Source organism: Pogoniulus pusillus, chromosome 9 (assembly GCF_015220805.1).
Source record: "Pogoniulus pusillus isolate bPogPus1 chromosome 9, bPogPus1.pri, whole genome shotgun sequence".
In the NCBI taxonomy this organism is placed as follows: domain Eukaryota; kingdom Metazoa; phylum Chordata; class Aves; order Piciformes; family Lybiidae; genus Pogoniulus; species Pogoniulus pusillus.
In genome coordinates this window covers 34,771,006-34,791,234 of record NC_087272.1, presented here as the reverse complement: position 1 = coordinate 34,791,234, position 20,229 = coordinate 34,771,006, and the positions used below count along the sequence as shown (strand labels likewise).

At 46.1% G+C, this 20,229-nt stretch overlaps 1 protein-coding gene across 1 annotated transcript in view; it reads right to left on the bottom strand.

Annotated features, from left to right (window-relative positions):
• The window catches only part of LIMCH1 (LIM and calponin homology domains 1), a 267,283-nt gene that overhangs the window by 152,365 nt on the left and 94,689 nt on the right, over positions 1–20,229 (bottom strand). The window contains exon 3 of the mRNA XM_064149191.1: positions 9,536–9,605. Coding sequence (XP_064005261.1) covers positions 9,536–9,605 — 70 coding nt within the window. The remainder of the gene's footprint in view (positions 1–9,535; positions 9,606–20,229) is intronic.

Sequence of the window (20,229 nt, the reverse complement as noted above, 5' to 3'; positions counted from 1 at the left end):
GACATTTTGTTTTCTATCAACATTCACAAGAATGCTTTCATGATGTGAGTGCCAAGAAGCTGCTGGTTTTTTTAGACAATGAGGAAATTTTGCTTCTGTTTACTTCACAAGTACCACAACTTACACAGCAAGACTTTTTCAGGGACACAACTGTGCTGTCAGATTTATTTGTCCAGCAATTAAGTACAAAACAAGGAAAGATAAATTATCATGTATTATGCATCTAGATATCACAACAGGATCTGGCTCTTGCCAGAAAGTACTACACAGAATTAAAGTGAGAGTGACACAGAAACATCCAGGTTGAAAAAGCCCCTCAGGATCACCAAGTCCAACCTATAACCCTACTCTACAAGATTCACCTTAAACCATATCCCTAAGCACCACATCCAGGTTGGGTGACTCAACCACCTCCCTGGGCAGCACATTAAAAATTAAAAGAAAGGATGAGAAGATAATAAAAAACAAATAACAACACACCCAAACAGAAGAAAAAAATTCCAAACAAAACAGAACAAACCCCAAACAAGTGACAAACCAATAACACTGAAGTGTAAGTGAAAAGAGAGACCAAAATAATGCAGGGCAGTTAAAGCTCTGTGTGGTTCTCTGTCCTTAAAAATGATTCTGGGAGACACAGCACCATATTTAGGACCTGTCATTTTACTAAGCAGGTTTGCTGACAACACCAAGCTGAGTGGTGCAGCAGACAGGCTAGAGGGCAGGGATGCCATCCAGAGAGACCATGACAGGCTGGAGAGGTGGGCACAAGCCAACCTCATGAGGTTCAACAAGATCAAGTGCAAGGTCCTGCATCTGGGTCGAGGCAATGCCAAGCACAAATCCAGGCTGGGCAGTGAGTGGCTGGAGAGCAGCCCTGAGCAGAGGGACTTGGGGGTGCTGGTGGATGAGAAGCTCAACATGAGCCAGCAGTGTGCACTTGCAGCCCAGAAAGCCAACCAGAGCCTGGGCTGCAGCAGCAGAAGTGTGGCCAGCAGGGCGAGGGAGGTGATTCTTCCCTCCCCCTCTACTGTGCTCTGGTGACATCCCACCTGGAGTACTGCATCCAGTTCTGGTGCCACTATTACAAGAGGGATGTGGAGATGCTGGAGTGTGTCCAGAGAAGGGCAACAAGGATGCTCAGAGGGCTGCAGCAGCTCTGCTATGAGCACAGACTGAAAGAGTTGGGGCTGCGCAGGATGGAGAAGAGGAGGCTCCCAGGTGACCTTCTTGTGGCCTTGCAGTGTCTGAAGGGGGGCTGCAAAAAAGCTGGGGAGGGACTTTTTAGGCTATCAGGGAGTGACAGGACTGGGGGGAATGGAGCAAAGCTGGAGGTGGGGAGAATTCAGACTGGACATGAGGAGGAAGTTCTACAGCATGAGTGGTGAGAGGCTGGAATGGGTTGCCCAGGGAGGTGGTTGAGGACCCATCCCTGGACGTATCATATCATAGTATCAGGCTGGATGAGGCTGTGTGCAGCCTGCTCTAGGGTAGGATGTCCCTGCCCATGGCAGGGGGGGTTGGAACTGGCTGATCCTTGTGGTCCCTTCCAACCCTGACTGATTCTATGATTCTATTTGCAGGTTCATATTTGCATGAAACAAATAAACAAAAAAAAATCATTTGCTGAGCTTAATGAGAAGCACAAATTCCTGAAAGCTAATAACATGCTGACAGTTCACTGAGACACTGTATGACACCCAAAAAGTATTGGAATTGATGCCACAGCACAGCATAAGAGCAAACTGCCAGCTGCAGCAGACAGGTACCTGTTCTTAATAAGGTTCATTGCAAATTCCCAGAGAATGCTTTGCCAGGAGAAACTTCCTAGGCAAACAGTCACAGCTAAAAAACCTCCACCTTGTTTTAAAGGACCCAGGTTATTGAGCAGCACTTTACAGTTCTGCTCATCCCCCATGCAACCAGAACTGTTTTTCCCACTGCTGAAGTTGAGGATGCTACACCACCTGAAAACTGGATGCCACAGTAAACAGATTTTTCTTCAGTGGTGCTGGAACACGAGCCAAGATCCAGCCCAAAGTTCAGCCCTCCAACTCAGTCTTGACTACTTCCTACTATTATATGTGAGATTCTTTCACACAGCCTCTGAAGTAAGTGTCTGAGCTCCTGTGGGGATTGTTGAAGGAACTGAAGTAATGCTATAAACTCTCCTAAATCCTGTCAAACAAAAGATAAGGCAAAAAACATTTTCTTTTCTCACAGGCTGACATTATTCAGGGACAGGAAGAAAAATCTAGAAGTTGGGTATTTTTTTAAGGGAAAAAGACAGTCAACAGGCAGCAGTTAGCATTAAAGAGCAAGGCTTGTCAGAGATGATGATGGACATTTCTTCTCTCTCTCTCTCTCCAATTAAACAGATAATCATAGAATCAACCAGGTTGGAAGAGACCTCCAAGATCATCCAGGCCAACCTAGCACCCAGCCCTAGCCAATCAACCAGACCATGGCACTAAGTGCCTCAGCCAGGCTTTGCTTCAACACCTCCAGGGATGGTGACTCCACCACCTCCCTGGGCAGCCCATTCCAATGCCAATCACTCTCTCTGCCAACAACTTCCTCCTCACATCCAGCCTAGACCTCCCCCAGCACAACTTGAGACTGTGTCCCCTTGTTCTGTTGCTGGTTGTCTGGCAGAAGAGACCAACCCCACCTGGCTACAGCCTCCCTTCAGGCAGTTGTAGACAGCAATGAGCTCTGCCCTGAGCCTCCTCTTCTCCAGGCTGCACACCCCCAGCTCCCTCAGCCTCTCCTCACAGGGCTGTGCTCCAGGCCCCTCACCAGCTTCGTTGCCCTTCTCTGGACACCTTCCAGCACCTCAACATCTCTCTTGAATTGAGGAGCCCAGAACTGGACACAGCACTCAAGGTGTGGCCTGACCAGTGCTGAGTACAGGGGCAGAAGAACCTCCCTTGTCCTACTGGCCACACTGCTCCTGATGCAGGCCAGGATGCCATTGGCTCTCTTGGCCACCTGGGCACACTGATGGCTCATCTTCAGCTACTATCTATCAGTACCCCCCAGGTCCCTCTCTGCCTGGCTGCTCTCAGCCACTCTGGCCCCAGCCTGTAGCACTACTTGGGGTTGTTGTGGCCCAAGTGTAGAACCCTGCACTTGGCCTTGTTCAATCTCATCCCACTGGCCTCTGCCCACCCATGCAGCCTGTCCAGGTCCCTCTGCAGGGCTCTCCTACCTTCCAACAGATCAACACCTGCTCCTAGCTTGGTGTCATCTGCAAACTTACTGATGCTGGACTCAATCCCCTGGTCCAGATCATCAGTAAAGATATTGAACAGGACTGGGCCCAGCACTGATCTTGGGGCACACCACTAGTGACAGCTGCCAAGTGGATGTGGCACCATTCCCCACCACTCTCTGGGCCCAGCCTTCCAGCCAGTTCTTGACCCATATCAGTGTGAATCTGTCCAAGCCATGAGCTGCCAGCTTGGCCAGGATGGAATAATAAATAATAATACCATAATAAAATGTAGTTGCACAAAATCAATTAGTAGAAACCTTAAAAATTAGTTATGCCTACTGTGAATGCCATGAAAATGAAAGAAGCCAACAGTAACTCACTGTGAAGGGGGTGGGGGGAAGTTAGGTTTGTAGAAATAGCTTACAGATTAATTATATTCATGGTACTCTACTAATTCAACTTTGAAAGACTTCTGCAGCTTCAGATGGTCTCTTTAATTAACTCAGCCAAAACAATTTTCCAGTTTTGTACAATTAAAGGCACAAAATGATGTGTCTGGAAAGCTGACAGACTTCATACAAAACTGTTCAGCATCAGAGTTGGGGGATATTTTTCCACATGAGAAAATTCCTTCCGGCAACAGAGCTCTTTCAGCAAAGCCTGCACAAGTACCTGAAAGGAGGTTGTAGCCAGGTGGGGGTTGGTCTCTTCTCCTGAGCAACCAGTGACAGAACAAGAGGACACAGCCTTAAGCTGTGCTTGGCAGGTTTAGGCTGAATGTTAGGAAGTTCTTCACAGAAAGAGTGATTGGCATTGGAATGGGGAGGTGGTGGAGTCACCATCCCTGGAGGAGTTTAAAAGGAGACTGGATGATGTGTTCAAAGCAAAGCCTGGCTGAGGCACTTAGTGCCATGGTCTAGTTGATTGGACAGGGCTGGGTGCTAGGTTGGACTGGATGATCTTGGAGGTCTCTTCCAACCTGGCTGATTCTATTATTCTATGATTCTGTGAGGCATTTAGTGCCATGATTTAGGTAATGAGAAGGTGCTGGCTGATAGGTTGGACTCAATGATAGAATCATAGAATCAAGCAGGTTGGAGGAGACCTCCAAGATCATCCAGGCCAACCTAACACCAAGCCCTATCCAATCAACCAAACCATGGCACTAAGTGCCTCATCCAGGCTGTTCCTGAACACCTCCAGGGATGGTGACTCCACCACCTCCCTGGGCAGCCCATTCCAATGCCAATCACTCTCTCTGCCAACAACTTCCTCCTAACACCCAGCCTAGACCTCCCCAGCACAACTTGAGACTGTGTCCCCTTGTCCTCTCCAACCTGGTTAATTCTGTGATTCTGTGATTCCTACCTAGGTTTAATACATTTTGGGGGGGATATTTGGTCAGTTTGGTTTTTTGGTGGCAGCATTAGCTGTCTGGATGAATGAATCTTGAAAGTGGAGTGAGAAAGCATTTAATGCAATGTAAGACTCAAACCTCCCAAGTCTGAGCAGCAAACCGCTGGGCTCCGCGTTTGATTTCATTGCAGCAACGCATCACCTCTGCTGCGATAACAGGAGCAGTCGGCGCTCCTGGAGATCAAAGCAAATCACAAACGAGCCTGCCAAGCTGAACATATGTAATTCTATATGCAATGCTGACATCCTGACTTAGACTTGCAACCAGACAAAGGTCATCTTTGTGTATTGATACAGGCCGTGCTTAGCATCGCAGTGCGCGGATCCTTCGCTCCTTGCTTCAACACTATAACCAATCCAATTTGCTTACACGACTGGTTTGCTGGTATACAAGAGGTCTGCAAGTAAGCCCCCAGTTTAGGAGGGACGTTGAGATGCTTGAGCATGTCCAGAGAAGGGCGACGAGGCTGGGGAGAGGCCTTGAGCACAGCCCTACGAGGAGAGGCTGAGGGAGCTGGGATTGGTTAGCCTGGAGAAGAGGAGGCTCAGAGGTGACCTTATTGCTGTCTACAACTACCTGAGGGGTGGTTGTGGCCAGGAGGAGGTTGCTCTCTTCTCTCAGGTGGCCAGCACCAGAACAAGAGGACACAGCCTCAGGCTGTGCCAGGGAAGATTTAGGCTGGAGGTGAGGAGAAAGTTCTTCACTGAGAGTCATTGGACACTGGAATGGGCTGCCCGGGGAGGTGGTGGAGTTGCCGTCCCTGGAGCTGTTCAAGGCAGGATTGGACGTGGCACTTGGTGCCATGGTCTAGCCTTGAGCTCTGTGCTAAAGGGTTGGACTTGATGATCTGTGAGGTCTCTTCCAACCCTGATGATACTGTGATACTGTGTAAGCCATTGCCTCTTAGAATCATAGAATCAACTAGGTTGGAAGAGACCTCCAAGATCATCCAGGCCAACCTAGCACCCAGCCCTAACCAATCAACTAGACCATGGCACTAAGTGCCTCATCCAGTCTTTTCCTGAAGACCCCCAGGGACGGTGCCTCTTACACCACATGAGGAAGTCAGTGGTAAGAATTTCAGAGTAAATTGTGATTTACCTAGCTTTAGAGACTGGGAAAAGTTTGAACAATTCAATCTGCCAGCACTAGATTATATCTACATAATACTGATGCCTGCACTTGAAAATAATAAACCATCAATATGTGCAAAAGATTAGAACACTTGATCTTTCACAGCCCTTCAAACAGCCACTTATTCATCCCTGTAAGCAAAACTGGTAGTAAAAATGTGCAGGTATGGAACTAGGCACCTTTGAAAACAAAGGGCTGGCGTGGTGGGTTTGGAGCCATTTACTCACACAACAGCAGTTAAAAAACACCGATTGGTAATGTTCAAGAAGCCAGAAGCAGCAGTGAAATTCTTTCAATAGCCTAATGATTTATTTTGACAAGTATTTAGAAAGTGATTACTAAAGGTAAGTAGAGGACACAGGTACAGAGGTAATCATTCATAGCCTGAAAACTGCTTTTTGGGTAATGCTTTGAGGACACACATCTCACAAGAAAGATTTACCTGAAGGAATGAGAAACATACACACACAGAATGACTTCTGTGTCCTCCCTACCACAACCCACCTTGCCTTTGGGATTTTACATATGAATAAGAAAAAAATCCAATGTAATTCAATATCATCCTCTTAAAACAGTCATAACAAAAAATGAGTCTTTCCTGAAAGGGAGCCAAGGAAAAGAAAAGTGCACTACTGGTATCTTTTGCAGCTGTTTCTATCAATATTCCTTTCAAACAGGACTGTGAAGAAATAGAATTAGATGGGATTTAGAGGCAAAAGAAAGGCACAGAAGGAAGTTTTATGGAAAGGGTGATAGGAATCACAAATTAAATCCTCAAACCAGGCAGCATTCATGCAGAGATATGCCTGTTAATCTACAGGTTGAAGGATGCAGTCTCAAAGGCTATAAGATGATAGAAGCACTTTTTACATGACTGCAGCATGGCTTCTAATGCACTAAAGCTTTTAAATGCAGCTTCTATAAAGGCAAATTAAGCTTAGCTACCAACAAGTAGTATGTACTGAAACTTAACACAACTATACTACAATGTCAGTGGTGCCAGAACAGAAGGGAGCCAGGTATGCATCAGTCTAAATCAAGAGTGGGCACCTTCTGCTCATCAGGCTCAGGTGAGTCTGGAGAGGCCAGAAGAGTTTTCCAGTTAGTAAGAGGAGGCTCAGGGGTAACCTCATTGCTGTCTACAACTACCTGAAGGGAGGTTGTAGCCAGGTGGGGGTTGGTCTCTTCTGCCAGGCAAACCAGCAACAGAACAAGGGGATACAGTCTCAAGTTGTGCCAGGAGATGTCTAGGCTGGATGTTAGGAGGAAGTTCTTCACAGAGAGAGTGATTGGCATTGGAATGGGCTGCCCAGGGAGGTGGTGGAGTCACCATCCCTGGAAGTGCTCAAGAAAAGCCTGGATGAGGCACTTAGTGCCATGGTCTGGTTGACTGGCTAGAGTTGGGTGCTAGGTTGGCCTGGATGATCTTGGAGGTCTCTTCCAACCTGGTTGATTCTATCATTCTATGATTTGAAATACTTCAGTAGCCCTATTCTTTGAAACCAAAATCATCACTTCCATTCTTTGGAGCACAACTGGAAGAAGAGCTCAGTAAATAAAAAAAAGCCCACCCACACCTACTAATCACAGTATCACAGTATCACCAAGGTTGGAAGAGACCTCACAGATCATTAAGTCCAACCCTTTACCACAGAGCTCAAGGCTAGACCATGGCACCAATTATTTGCCTTGTGGATCTCTTCGTCCTCATTCACCATTCTTTCTGCTTCTTAACCTTGTCACTTCTTGCTTGTGCCTTTTGATACCTTTTTGATGCAGATTATATATACTAGGGAGCTTTAAATTGATTCTGGATTGGCTGAGAAGGTGGGAGACTGTGGGGCTTTGAGCCCAACATGCCCTTAAGCTTCATTATTTTTGTGTTCTGAGATGTACTGAATAAATGTAAACCACTTGAGAGATGTTATTTATGTCCCTGTACTGCAGAAATGGTCAGCAAGAGCTCTCTGGTGTCTTCTAGCGCTGTGAGTGAGCCATGAAGTCATTTATAAACCATCTTCCCCATGCTCAGGGACTCCTTTATTCCCAGCTTTATCTCAATGTAGAATCAATAGAACTATATTTTCCTATGGCTAATCTTCCTAGACCAAACACCCATCCATACCCCCCACCTTCTTCCCCAACAGCAGTCACAGGACTGTGCCTCCCTTTGAGGTGACCTCCAGAGCGCCCATGGGCTGTCAGCACCTCCTCTGTGGTGTTGCTTGCTCGGAACAGATTATGGCCAACTTTTACTCTGCCCTTAAAGTCAACATGAAAGAGTTCCCTAGACAGTCCCACAGTGAATGTTATCTGCAGACTGTGGTATTTGGGGGAAAGAAAACGAGACAAAGTACACAATTACAGTATTCTTTCTTCCCAAAGAACCTTCTTCTTTGTGGAGACTGCCTCCAGCTCGTACGTTCCAGTCTCTACAGCCGGCACCGCAGCTGGAAGATGACATCTAACCAAGAAGATATCCTCCCTCTAAAAATACACTCTGACTCTTGAACAATGCCCACTTCAGGAGAGAAAGAAGGAAAGAAGGAAAGAAGGAAAGAAGGAAAGAAGGAAAGAAGGAAAGAAGGAAAGAAGGAAAGAAGGAAAGAAGGAAAGAAGGAAAGAAAGAAAGAAAGAAAGAAAGAAAGAAAGAAAGAAAGAAAGAAAGAAAGAAAGAAAGGGAGAGAGAAAGAGAGAGAGAAAGAGACAAAGAGAGAGAGATAGAAAGAGAGAAAGAAAGAGTGCGCAAGAGAGCAAGAAAGAGAGAGAGAGAGAGAAAGAAAGAAAGAAAGAAAGAAAGAAAGAAAGAAAGAAAGAAAGAAAGAAAGAAAGAGAGAGAAAGAAAGAGAGAGAAAGAAAGAGAGAAAGAGAGAAAGAGAGAAAGAGAGAAAGAGAGAAAGAGAGAAAGAGAGAAAGAGAGAAAGAGAGGAAGAAAGGAAGAAAGGAAGAAAGGAAGAAAGGAGAGAAAGGAAGAAAGGAAGAAAGGAGAAAGAAAGGAAGGAAGAAAGGAAGGAAGAAAGGAAGAAGAAAGGAAGGAAGAAAGGAGGAAGAAAGAAAGGAAGAAAGAAAGGAAGAGAAGGAAAGGAAGGAAGAAAGGAAGAAAGGAAGGAAAGGAAGAAAGAAGAAGGAAGGAAGGAAGAAGGAAGAAAGGAAGAGAGGAAGAAAGGAAGAAGAGGAAAGGAAGGAAAGAAAAGGAAGAAAGGAAGAAGGAAGAAAGGAAGAAAGGAAGAAAGAAGAAAGGAAGAAAGGAAGAAAGAAGAAAGAAAGAAAGAAAGAAAGAAAGAAAGAAAAGAAAAGAAAGAAAGAAAGAAAGAAAGAAAGAAAGAGCGAGCAAGAGAGAGAGCATGAGAGAGAGTGAGAAAGAAAAAGAGAGAAAGAAAGAGAGGGCAAGAGAGAGAGAGCAAGAGAGTGAGAGAGAGAATGAGAAAGAAAGAGAGAGCAAGAGAGAGAGAGAAATCAAGAGATTGAGAAAGAAAGAAAGAAAGAAAGAAAGAAAGAAAGAAAGAAAGAAAGAAAGAAAGAAAGAGCGAGCAAGAGAGAGAGAGAAAGAGCAAGAGAGAGACCAAGAGAGTAAGAGAGAAAGAAAGAAAGAAAGAGCAAGAGAGCAAACAAGAAAGAAAGAAAGAATGAAAGAAACAAACAAACAAACTGGAAGGTCTTAAGGTGACTCCACAGAGTTCGTATTCCAGAGGGACTGAGTTTAGTAAGCAGTCATCAAAGGTGCAAAAAGCAGCACTGAAAGATCTTTCTCTGTTTGCTATACTCACCAAACCTGCAATGGGAGTAGGCAGTCTGTTGATCTTTTTTACCAGGCCTGGCTTTATTGCATTCAGCAGCCTGTTAGGAGAAAGAAATATTTATGAGTGGTATGCACCTAAATGATCAAACACTTGTCCTCAGCACATAAAGGTTTCAGTGTAGCTGGAAATGAAGAGCCTTCCTTTTCTGAAAACACATGTGTGTACCCAAAGTCCCATTACTGAAAGGAAGAAAGACTAGGAGCAAAAATATCTGCTGTACAGTATCTCAATAGCTTTTATACCCTAAACTGACCTGAAGGGAGGTTGTAGCCAGGTGGGGGTTGGTCTTTCCTCCTGGACAACCAGGGACAGAACAAGAGAACACAGCCTTAAACTGCAGGTTTAGGCTGGATGTTAGGAAGTAATTCTGCACAGAAAGAGTGATTGGGATGGGAATGGGCTGCTCGGGTAGGAGGTGGAGTCATCATCCCTGGAGGTGTTTAAAAGGAGACTGGATGAGGATTTAGTGCTATGGTTTAGTTAATTAGAAGGTGTTAGGTGATAGCTTGGACTCAGTGATCACAGAATGATAGAGTCAACCAGGTTGGAAGAGACCTCCAAGATCATCCAGGCCAACCTAGCACCCAGCCCTATCCAATCAACCAGACCATGGCACTAAGTGCCTCAGCCAGGCTTTGCTTCAACACCTCCAGGGACGGTGACTCCACCACCTCCCTGGGCAGCCCATTCCAATGCCAATCACTCTCTCTGACAACAACTTCCTCCTAACATCCAGCCTGGACCTCCCCCACCACAACTTGAGACTGTGTGCCCTACTTCTGTTGCTGGTTGCCAGGCAGAAGAGACCAACCCCCACCTGGCTACAGCCTCCCTTCAGGTAGTTGTAGACAGCAATGAGCTCTGCCCTGAGCCTCCTCTTCTGCAGGCTGCACACCCCCAGCTCCCTCAGCCTCTCCTCATAGGGTTTGTGCTCCAGGCCCCTCACCAGCTTTGTTGCCCTTCTCTGGACACTTTCCAGCACCTCAACATCTCTCTTGAACTGAGGGGCCCACAACTGGACACAGATCTTGAAGGTCTTTTCCAACCTGGTTAATTCTGTGATTCTGTGATATCAGTAACTTTTGTCACATCAGTCTGACTCCATTGCCTACAGACAGGTCATACCTGGAAGGCTCTGACAGCAGAAACTCAGAAGTTTTTGCACTGAAAGGAAGCGGCAAAGGACATCCACTTCATGGGTGGGCTCTCTATTTTTCTGAATCTGTGCTTAAGATTAAATGCCATCCTTGTATATGTTGTGGAGAAGGGAGGTGCCCATAAAACAAACATCAGACAACAAATAAAAAGGGAGTCCAAAAAGACCCACCTTTAATCATGAAAACATCATCAAGCCAGTGATACCACCACTGAACATTTTTCAGTGTCCTAAGATCAACCTTAACAGGCTGGAGAGGTGGGCACAGGCCAACCTCATGAGGTTCAACAAGATCAAGTGCAGGGTCCTGTATCTGGGTCGAGGCAATGCCAAGCACAAATCCAGGCTGGGCAGTGAGTGGCTGGAGAGCAGCCCTGAGCAGAGGGACTTGGGGGTGCTGGTGGAGGAGAAGCTCAACATGAGCCAGCAGTGTGCACCTGCAGCCCAGAAAGACAACCAGAGCCTGGGCTGCGGAAGAAGAAGTGTGGCCAGCAGGGCCAGGGAGGTGATTCTCCCCCTCTACTCCACTCTGGTGAGACCCCATCTGGAGTACTGCATCCAGTTCTGGAGCCCCCATTACAAGAGGGATGTGGAGATGCTGGAGTGTGTCCAGAGACGGGCCATGAGGATGCTCAGAGGGCTGCAGCAGCTCTGCTGTGAGGACAGACTGAAAGAGTTGGGGCTGTGCAGGCTGGAGAAGAGGAGGCTCCCAGGGGACCTTCTTGTGGCCTTGCAGTGTCTGAAGGGGGCCTACAAAAAAGCTGGGGAGGGACTTTTTAGGGTCTCAGGGAGTGACAGGACTGGGGGCAATGGAGCAAAGCTGGAGGTGGGGAGACACAGACTGGCCATGTGAGGAGGAAGTTGTTGAGCATGAGAGTGGTGAGAGGCTGGAATGGGCTGCCCAGGGAGGTGGTTGAGGTCCATCCCTGGAGGTGTTCAAGGCCAGGTTGGCTGAGGCTGTGGGCAGTCTACTCTAGGGTAGGGTGTCCCTGCCCACAGCTGGAGGATTGGAACTAGATGATCCTTGTGGTCCCTTCCAAACCTGACTGATTCTATGATTCTATGATTACCAACTCCCCCCCAAATAAAGTTCACCACCACCCATGAGCACATTCAGAAGTGCTGACAAGGCTCATTTTTCAACATTCATTGTTAGAACCCTGAACAAAAAATAACCACATCTCTCAAAGCAGTGAACTTTAATTGTAAAACCCTCTTGCAGCAAGCATGTTCTTTACCACCCTTCTCTCCAGAGAAAAACCCTTATGCCTTTCATCCAAAGGAAAACCCAAGTAACCCCATCCATGGGGAAGAAAACCAGTCAGGCCACACTCCCTTCAAACTCAACATCTTTGAAGAGGAACAAAAGATGTCTGTGATAATTTAGAACTCTCTGAAAAACAAGAGCAGCCACTGTGGAAGAGAGGAAACTGATTTTGTGCTGACATTGTCTCCATTCAAGAATTGACTCTTCTGGCAGCCTGCTGTGCTAGCAAAACTGTTCATGTTTAACATTTGAGAAGTTGATCCTAAGGAAAAGAATATTCCTTTCAACTGAAAACTAACAGTCTGGTTGTTTCTAACTCCCTATTTCTGACCTATAGTAACATGGGGTGTGCCACCACCAGCATGGTGTTTACTGCTTGATCCTTTCTTAAGGCTGTGGCACTTAAGCATGCTCATTAAAGAGTCCTTTCCTCCAGGGCTGGATACCTGGCTCTGCTAACACTGAAATGATTGCTTTTGCTCACCTCTTTTTTTCAGTGTAGAGAATCAGAGAATCATAGAATCATAGAATCAACCAGGTTGGAAGAGAGGTATCACTTGGAGACAACAGAGCAGGAGAGGGTACAATGATGTTCTAAATAGCTGAAGGACATGATTTAGCACCAGACCTGGTACTGTTAGGTAACTTTTGGACTCTGTAATTTCAAAGATCTTTTCCAATCTAAACAATTCTGTGATTCTCTGTGACCACAGTTAATAAAGTTTCTGTCTGACCTGTCCTAAACCATACTTGTCTATGGAGGTCCCACATCTCCAACACCAGCATAATCAGGAATCATAGAATAGAATCATAGAATCAGGCAGGTTGGAAGAGACCTCCAAGATCATCCACTCCAACCTAGTACCCAGCCCTGTCCAATCAGCTAGACCATGGCACTAAGTGCCTCATCCAGGCTTTTCTGAACACCTCCAAGTGGCAACAAATCCAATCTGAATGGCATTTTAGGGAGTTAGGAGCTATTTCCTTGATTTTCTTGTTGTTAAAACTTCCATAATCCAAGCTCATACATATTGCTGCTGTGCTTGAGCTAAGATCATGGAATCATAGCTGGAGACAGAACAAAGGGGAATGGCCTCAAGCTGAGACTGGGGAGGTTTAGATTGGATATTAGAAAAAAGTTTTTCTTGGAGAGAGTGGTCAGGCACTGGAATGAGCTGCCCAGGGAAGTGGTGGAGTCACCCAACCCTGGATGTGTTTAAGGGTTGTTTGGATGTGGTGCTTAGGGCTATGGTTTAAGGTGGATCTTGTAGAGCAAGGTTACAGGTTGGACTTGGCGATCCTGAGAGGATTTTTCAACCTGGATGTCTCTGTGATTCTGTAATGGAATTGTCAGGACTGGAAGTGACCTCAAGAATCACCTAGTTCCAGCCCCCTTGCCATGGGCAAGGACACCTCACACTAGACCAGGTTGCTCAGAGCCCCATTCAACCTGGCTTTAAAGGCCTTCAGGGATGGGGCTTCCACCACCTCCCTGGGTAACCTGTTCCAACACCATTATGCTCTAAAATAAAACAACAACAACAACAACAACAAAAAAAATACAAAATGAAAAAACACAGAAATATGAAAAACACACAAACATGGGGAAAAAAATACACAAACAATTCCCTTTTTTCTCCCCTGGATGCCCAGAATGGCCAAGAAAAGAACAGCACATCTCTCTTCCTACAATCATCATTTTACCACACACATAGAAAACAAAGATTACTTTCCCCTACAAAAAGAAAAAAGCACTAAACTATTTTTCAGCCTTGAACAGTGCAACTTTGTGTAATTATTTTCCATTTAGGTGCTGCAACAGCCCATTTTTTTAATTCATATATATATATATTTAGGTCATCAAAGCACTTCCTTCCAAATACTGTAGCTCTGTTGTGAATTCAATTATCAACCTGTCTACTCTGGCTCAGGTCAGACAAAAAATGATATATTGGCTAAAGCATCCTATTTATTACTTAAATATGAGCATGTCAGGCACTAGAACTAATACTGCAGCTAGAAATCAAAAGTCATAGACAATGACAGAAAGTAAAGCCAAAGGTCTCAATGGAAACCACATAATGCTAAAGCCCATCCTAAATAAATCCTCCAAATGGCTTGTGAGGGTTTCTGGTTGAAATGTGGGAGAAGGGTAGAATGAGAGGAAGCAAAGGAGCAGGGGAATAAACAACACTTAAGATCACTGTTTGGAGTCTGAGAGGGAAGAAAAGGGATGGTGCAAGATGGAAAAGCCTGAGGAAGAAAGGTCTCCGTTATTAAGATGTTTACCTCCTGTTGGAAGCATCCCTAAACGATCTGGCACCAAAGCCTCCAGGACTTGCTTCTGGCAGAACCTGCCAAAGGGAGATTTCTTCCAGAGCAGACTGGCTGCTTCTGAATTATTGTTTCATCTAAAGCAACAGTCCAGCTGCCAAAAAAATAGACTGGCTTAAGCTTGCTCTGCCACCCAACCCGCTGAAAAGCTGTACTGTTCCTGCAGGGCGTCTCAGTGGTTGCCTTCACTCAGTTACTATTTGTCCCTGCCTCTCAAACAAGCCACACTTCTTCCACCACAGGTGTCCTGGTTTGAGCTGGGACTGAACTAATTCTGTTCAGTGATGCTGCTTTTCAGCTCGGTCTCTTCTCAGTAGCTGCATTTGCTGAAGTTAATGGCAAGTATTTGCGGGCAGAGTCTGCTTCTACAAGGGACAACGCTTAGTGTTCGCAGTTAGCACTAAGCATTGGGAGGCAGGAAGGCTCTGGCTCATTCCTGCTCCTGCAGAAACCAAGGGCACTGATAAATCTTGTGTGCTACTTCAGCAAAAGATCACACCCACAAGTGAGGAGCAGACAGGACAAGTGACCCAGAACTGACCAACAACAGATTCCATTTCATACAGCACAGAATGACAGAACTTTATAGAGGTTGGAAGGGACCTCCAGAGACCATCAAGTCCAACCCCCTTGCCAAGGCAGGATCCCCTAGGGTAGTTCACACAGGAATGCATCCAGGTGGGTTTGGAAAGTCTCCAGAGAAGGAGAATCCACAACCCCTCTGGGCAGCCTGCTCCAGGGTTCTGTCACCCTCACTGTAAAGTTTCTCCTCATATGGAAGAGAAACCTTCTGTGTTTCAATTTGTAGCCATTGCTCCTTGTCTAACTGCTGCTGACCACTGTCATATCCAGTACAAAGATGAGGAATCACAAAGATTAAGATCCATTCATCAATGGTCAGGATGTCTCTCTCTCTCTCTCTCTCTCCATTCTTCTGCTTTCAATACTAATCTTTTGCATTTCTGAATCCACTTCCATAATTCAGCTCTTGAACTGACTTCCCATCTAACACAGAGTCCAGTCTGGGACTTCCCCTGTGCCCACTCACAGCATCAGTGATGATGGTGACACAACTGCCATCAGGGAGGATGGGTTTTAAACCAGCTTGGCCTTTAAACTAGAGCAGGGTAGATTTAGATTAGACATCAGGAAGAAGTTCTTTACTACAAAGGTGGCAAAACACTGGAACAGGTTGCCCAGAGAAAGGGATTCAGAAACTGACAGACACAGCAGCCACTGAGAAGAAAAAAGAAGACCAAAAATACAAAGGCTGTGCTATTTCTGCTGACATAACCAGTGTTCCTCTGATGGGACCAGAAGGAAGACAGCATAATGAAGCCTCAAGAAACTTCACAATGATAAAAGGAGTAAAGACAAGGCAAAAAGAAATGAAGGAATTCACACAACTTGTGATGAAGGCAAGAAAATCCCAACAACCCCACTAAACACTCAGAAAAACACCAAGCCTCCTCGGGCTCCATCCACGAACCCCAAGTCTCTGCATGCACATGACCTGTTCTGCAGACCCTTCAGGCTCTCAGTTGGGATTCCTGCCCAGCTTGCTGTTCATGCACTTGTCCTAAGTCAGGACAATCCTCTGTTCCTCACTTCTCAAAGTCTCCCTGTCTCTTTCAGTCCAACATCCACACTCCCATCCTCCCTTTCCCCTGGTGCTGACTTGGACCATTCAGTAGTCAGCTTTTAAATGAAGCACAGTAAGACACTGCATGGAAGCTAAAACCTTACCTTACAGAAACCACAGGGTATGATGAAAGTGGAATGCTGCTTCAGCCTCTCTCTTATAGAGAGACACTAAGCCACCTCCTTCCCCCAGCCCTGATAGATATGGCATGAATCAATCACTCTGTTCAGTGGTGTCCCCAAGGCTTGGCATTCCAGGAGATAAGGTATCTCCACAGCATGGCAGACAAGCTGAAACCCCTACCAGCCACTGTGTGACTAACCTATTAGACCTTCTTGGGGTTGTTTATCACCAGTTAAGAATCTGAGAACCTTCTGCCAGGAAAGGAAGGCGTTTCAGGCGAGGGCTGATAAAAGACCTCATGGAAAGCACCAAGACAACTGCCCGTTAGATTCCTGCAAGAAAGCGTCAGTTAAGAAAACATTCAGGGGATGGCTGCCAAAATGCAGCCCTTCAAAAGATCTTGTTCCTGAGAGGAATTTTCCCATTGGAATGGGCTGCCCAGGAAGGTGGTAGAGGCACCGTCCCTGGGGGTCTTCAAGAAAAGACTGGATGAGGCACTTAGTGCCATGGTCTGGTTGATTGGTTAGGGCTGGGTGCTAGGTTGGACTGGATGATCTTGGAGGTCTCTTCCAACCTGCTTGATTCTATGATTCTATGATTCTATGAAACCGAGGAGAAGCACTTTGAGAGAACCAGCTTCAGAAACTGCAAACAGCAAGGCTGAAGTGCTGTGTGCTCACAGATCCACCCAGGCTGGAGGGATAGGTCTCCAACCGAGTTCTTTGCTCAAAGAGCAGATCGTATTGCCAAAAAGAATAGCTGACTAATGACCTGAGCTTACAGCAGAAGGGCAGTTCACAGTGGAGAGGTCAGGAAATTCTATCCACAGTGACCTTTCACAGAGACATTGATCTTTCTTTCTTTAAATGAAATTTTACAGATTAACATTCTAACAAGCTGCCTTTCAGCACTTCAGAAAGATGAGCCCAGACAGCTTCAGTATCCACACATGGAAAACTCAGGCTCTAGTGGCAGCTCCAAAATGGCTCTGAATAAATGGAAAAGGAAAATCTACTATTAATTACACACAGAGTCATAGAATCACAGAATCACAGAATTAGGCAGGTTGGAAGAGACCTCCAAGATCATCCAGGCCAACCTAGCACCCAGCCCTAGCCAATCAACTACACCATGGCACTAAGTGCCTCAATCAGGCTTTGCTTGAACACCTCCAGGGATGGTGCCTCCACCACCTCCCTGGGCAGCCCATTCCAATGCCAATCACTCTCTCTGACAACAACTTCCTCCTAACATCCAGCCTGGACCTCCCCTGGCACAGCTTGACACTGTGTCCCCTTCTTCTGTTGCTGGTTGCCTGGCAGAAGAGACCAACCCCACCTGGATACAACCTCCCTTCAGGGAGTTGTAGACAGCAATGAGGTCTGCCCTGAGCTTCCTCTTCTCCAGGCTGCACACCCCCAGCTCCCTCAGCCTCTCCTCACAGGGCTGTGCTCCAGGCCCCTCACCAGCTTTGTTGCCCTTCTCTGGACATGTTCCATTCCTCCTAGTCCTTTCACTACCTGACCTTTGTAAAGGCCCCTCCCCAGCTCTCTTTTAGGCCCCCTTAAGACATCAGAAGGCCACAATATGGTCACCTCAGAGCTCTCTCTCCAGACTGAACAGCACTGCACTGAGCCTTCAGAAAAGTTCTGATTTCTCACTTGGAATTTTCCAATCAGCCTTAAACTGCTACAAGCAACAAGGAAGACTGTGTACAAACAGCTTCACAAGTTCACCTCATTGCTGTCTACAACTACCTGAAGGGAGGTTGTAGCCAGGTGGGGTTGGTCTCTTCTCCCAGGCAACCAGCAACAGAACAAGGGGACACAGTCTCAAGTTGTGCCAGGGGAGGTCTAGGCTGGATGTTAGGAGGAAGTTGTTGCCAGAGAGAGTGACTGGCATTGGAATGGGCTGCCCAGGGAGGTGGTGGAGTCACTGTCCCTGGAGGTGTTCAAGCAAAGCCTGCATGAGGCACTTAGTGCCATGGTCTAGATGACTGGATAGGGCTGGGTGCTAGGTTGGCCTGGATGATCTTGGAGGTCTCTTCCAACCTGGTTGAGTCTATGATTCTATGATTGAGTCCAACCTATCAGCCAACACCTTCTCATTACCTAAACCACGGCACTAAGTGCCTCAGAGGTTGATTCTATGATTCTGTGATTCTAATACCGAACCCAGTGCCACAACAGCAGACACGAAGGGTGTCCCACAGACCTACAGATGCACAATTCAGCCCTAGTTTTACACTGAGCAGCAATGGTCATGGATAATTGCCCAAAGTACACAGCCAATATAATTCCTTAAACACACACTCTTGGAAAGCTGAAACCTCTCCCAGGATTACCTTGCTTTGCACTTAATCGACACTCCATCTGAATGGGTCAATGTTCCACAGGCTCTTGCCCTGTCAATTACCAAGCTCCACTGAAACAAAAATTCCCCACCCTTTATTTAGCTGCTGAGCTGCAAGCTTCTATTTTAAACAGAAATACAAAAGAGAGGCCATTCTGGCTGCAATCAAACATTGCCCTCAATATGACTAAGCTCCCCTTCTCCTGCACACAGCTGAGCATTATGGTTTGCACTACCTTTGACCCCTCACCTAAACTGTACTAATAAATAGCTCTTCATTATAACACAGCAATAAAACTTACAAGATTAAATACTCTGGATTCATATAAAACTGTTTCAAATGTCCTCACATGAACCTAAATCTTAATGCTTAATGAGCCTTGGGGCCTGTGTCTCTAAGCTGGAAACCTGCCCAATCCATGATGCTGATAATGTTTTGGCTTTACAGTGCCTGAAAACCACAGGAGAACACCAATCCCCTCTCACCTCAAGGCATGGGTCACATTCAAAACTTCAAGTATGCCTGTGAAGCTCAAATGCCTTCTTAGTTTCCAGGAATGGGAAATAGAAGCAAAATTAAGCCTAAGGGCTGGGCATCCACCAACTTATCCAGCGAGGCACCTGGCAAGCCAAGAGTCTCTGCACTGTACACTACACAGCCAGCTGCTGAACTGGTGCCAGGCCTGTACCACTGACAGACAAGCAAAATAACAGAGCTGCAAAATCCTCCAATCTACAAGGATGACTGAGCTTTTGTTTTCCCCTACCAGCTCTCTGTATGTGGCATGGCAATTTTACATAACTGACATTAACTTGCAAGAACAACTTGACTTTTTAAGCAGCTGAACAACTGAAACCCCATATACACAGTGAAGGTTCTTCTCCACATCTCCTAGCACCACTGACTCAGAAGACAAAGTTTTACTATTCCATAGCATTGCACTTGCAATGATCTGGCATGGATCCAGCCACTACTGAAAACAGCATTCATGCCAGCCCAAAGCTTGGTCAGATGCACTAGAACCATGATGCAAGGCCAGAGAAACTCTGCTCTCTGAGTAAAAGCAGCTCATTCATCACCAGTGACACGAAGAACACAAGCTAAGGAGATTTCTTATTTAGAGAAGAAAATTCTTCTCAGAGTAAATGATAAATATTCTAGGAACAAATTCTCCATCACAACCATTCCCAGCTCGCTCAGATTTATGGCCACACTTTGCTTTTTCTTTGAATGCTATTAAACTTAGCTGTGCATGACTAAGTTCTTAGGTTTTTACTGTATTTCCTGATGCTGGGCAGTATCTAGGAAAGGCTTCACAGAATCAACTAGGTTAGAAGAGACCTCTGAGATCATCCAGTCCAACCTAGCACCCAGTCCTATCCAGTCAACTAGACCATGGCACTAAGCTTTCACAGCTGCTCCTGTTAGGAATACAAACTCCTTAAAAAGAAAAGTAAAGAAAATTTTTAAAGTTGACTTTCAAATAACAAAAGTTGTTACTTAATTCACTGAACACACCAAATATCACCAAGATCAATTCAAAGTAACAAACCACCTTCAAATCTGCTGTTTGAAGACACAGAATCAACCAGGTTGGAAGAGACCTCCAAGATCAACCAGGCCAACCTTGCATCCACTCCTATGAGGGGTGACACAAACCCTATGAGGAGAGGCTGAGGGAGCTGGGGGTGTGCAGCCTGCAGAAGAGGAGGCTCAGGGCAGAGCTCATTGCTGTCTACAGCTACCTGAAGGGACATTGTAGCCAGGTGGGGGTTGGTCTCTTCTC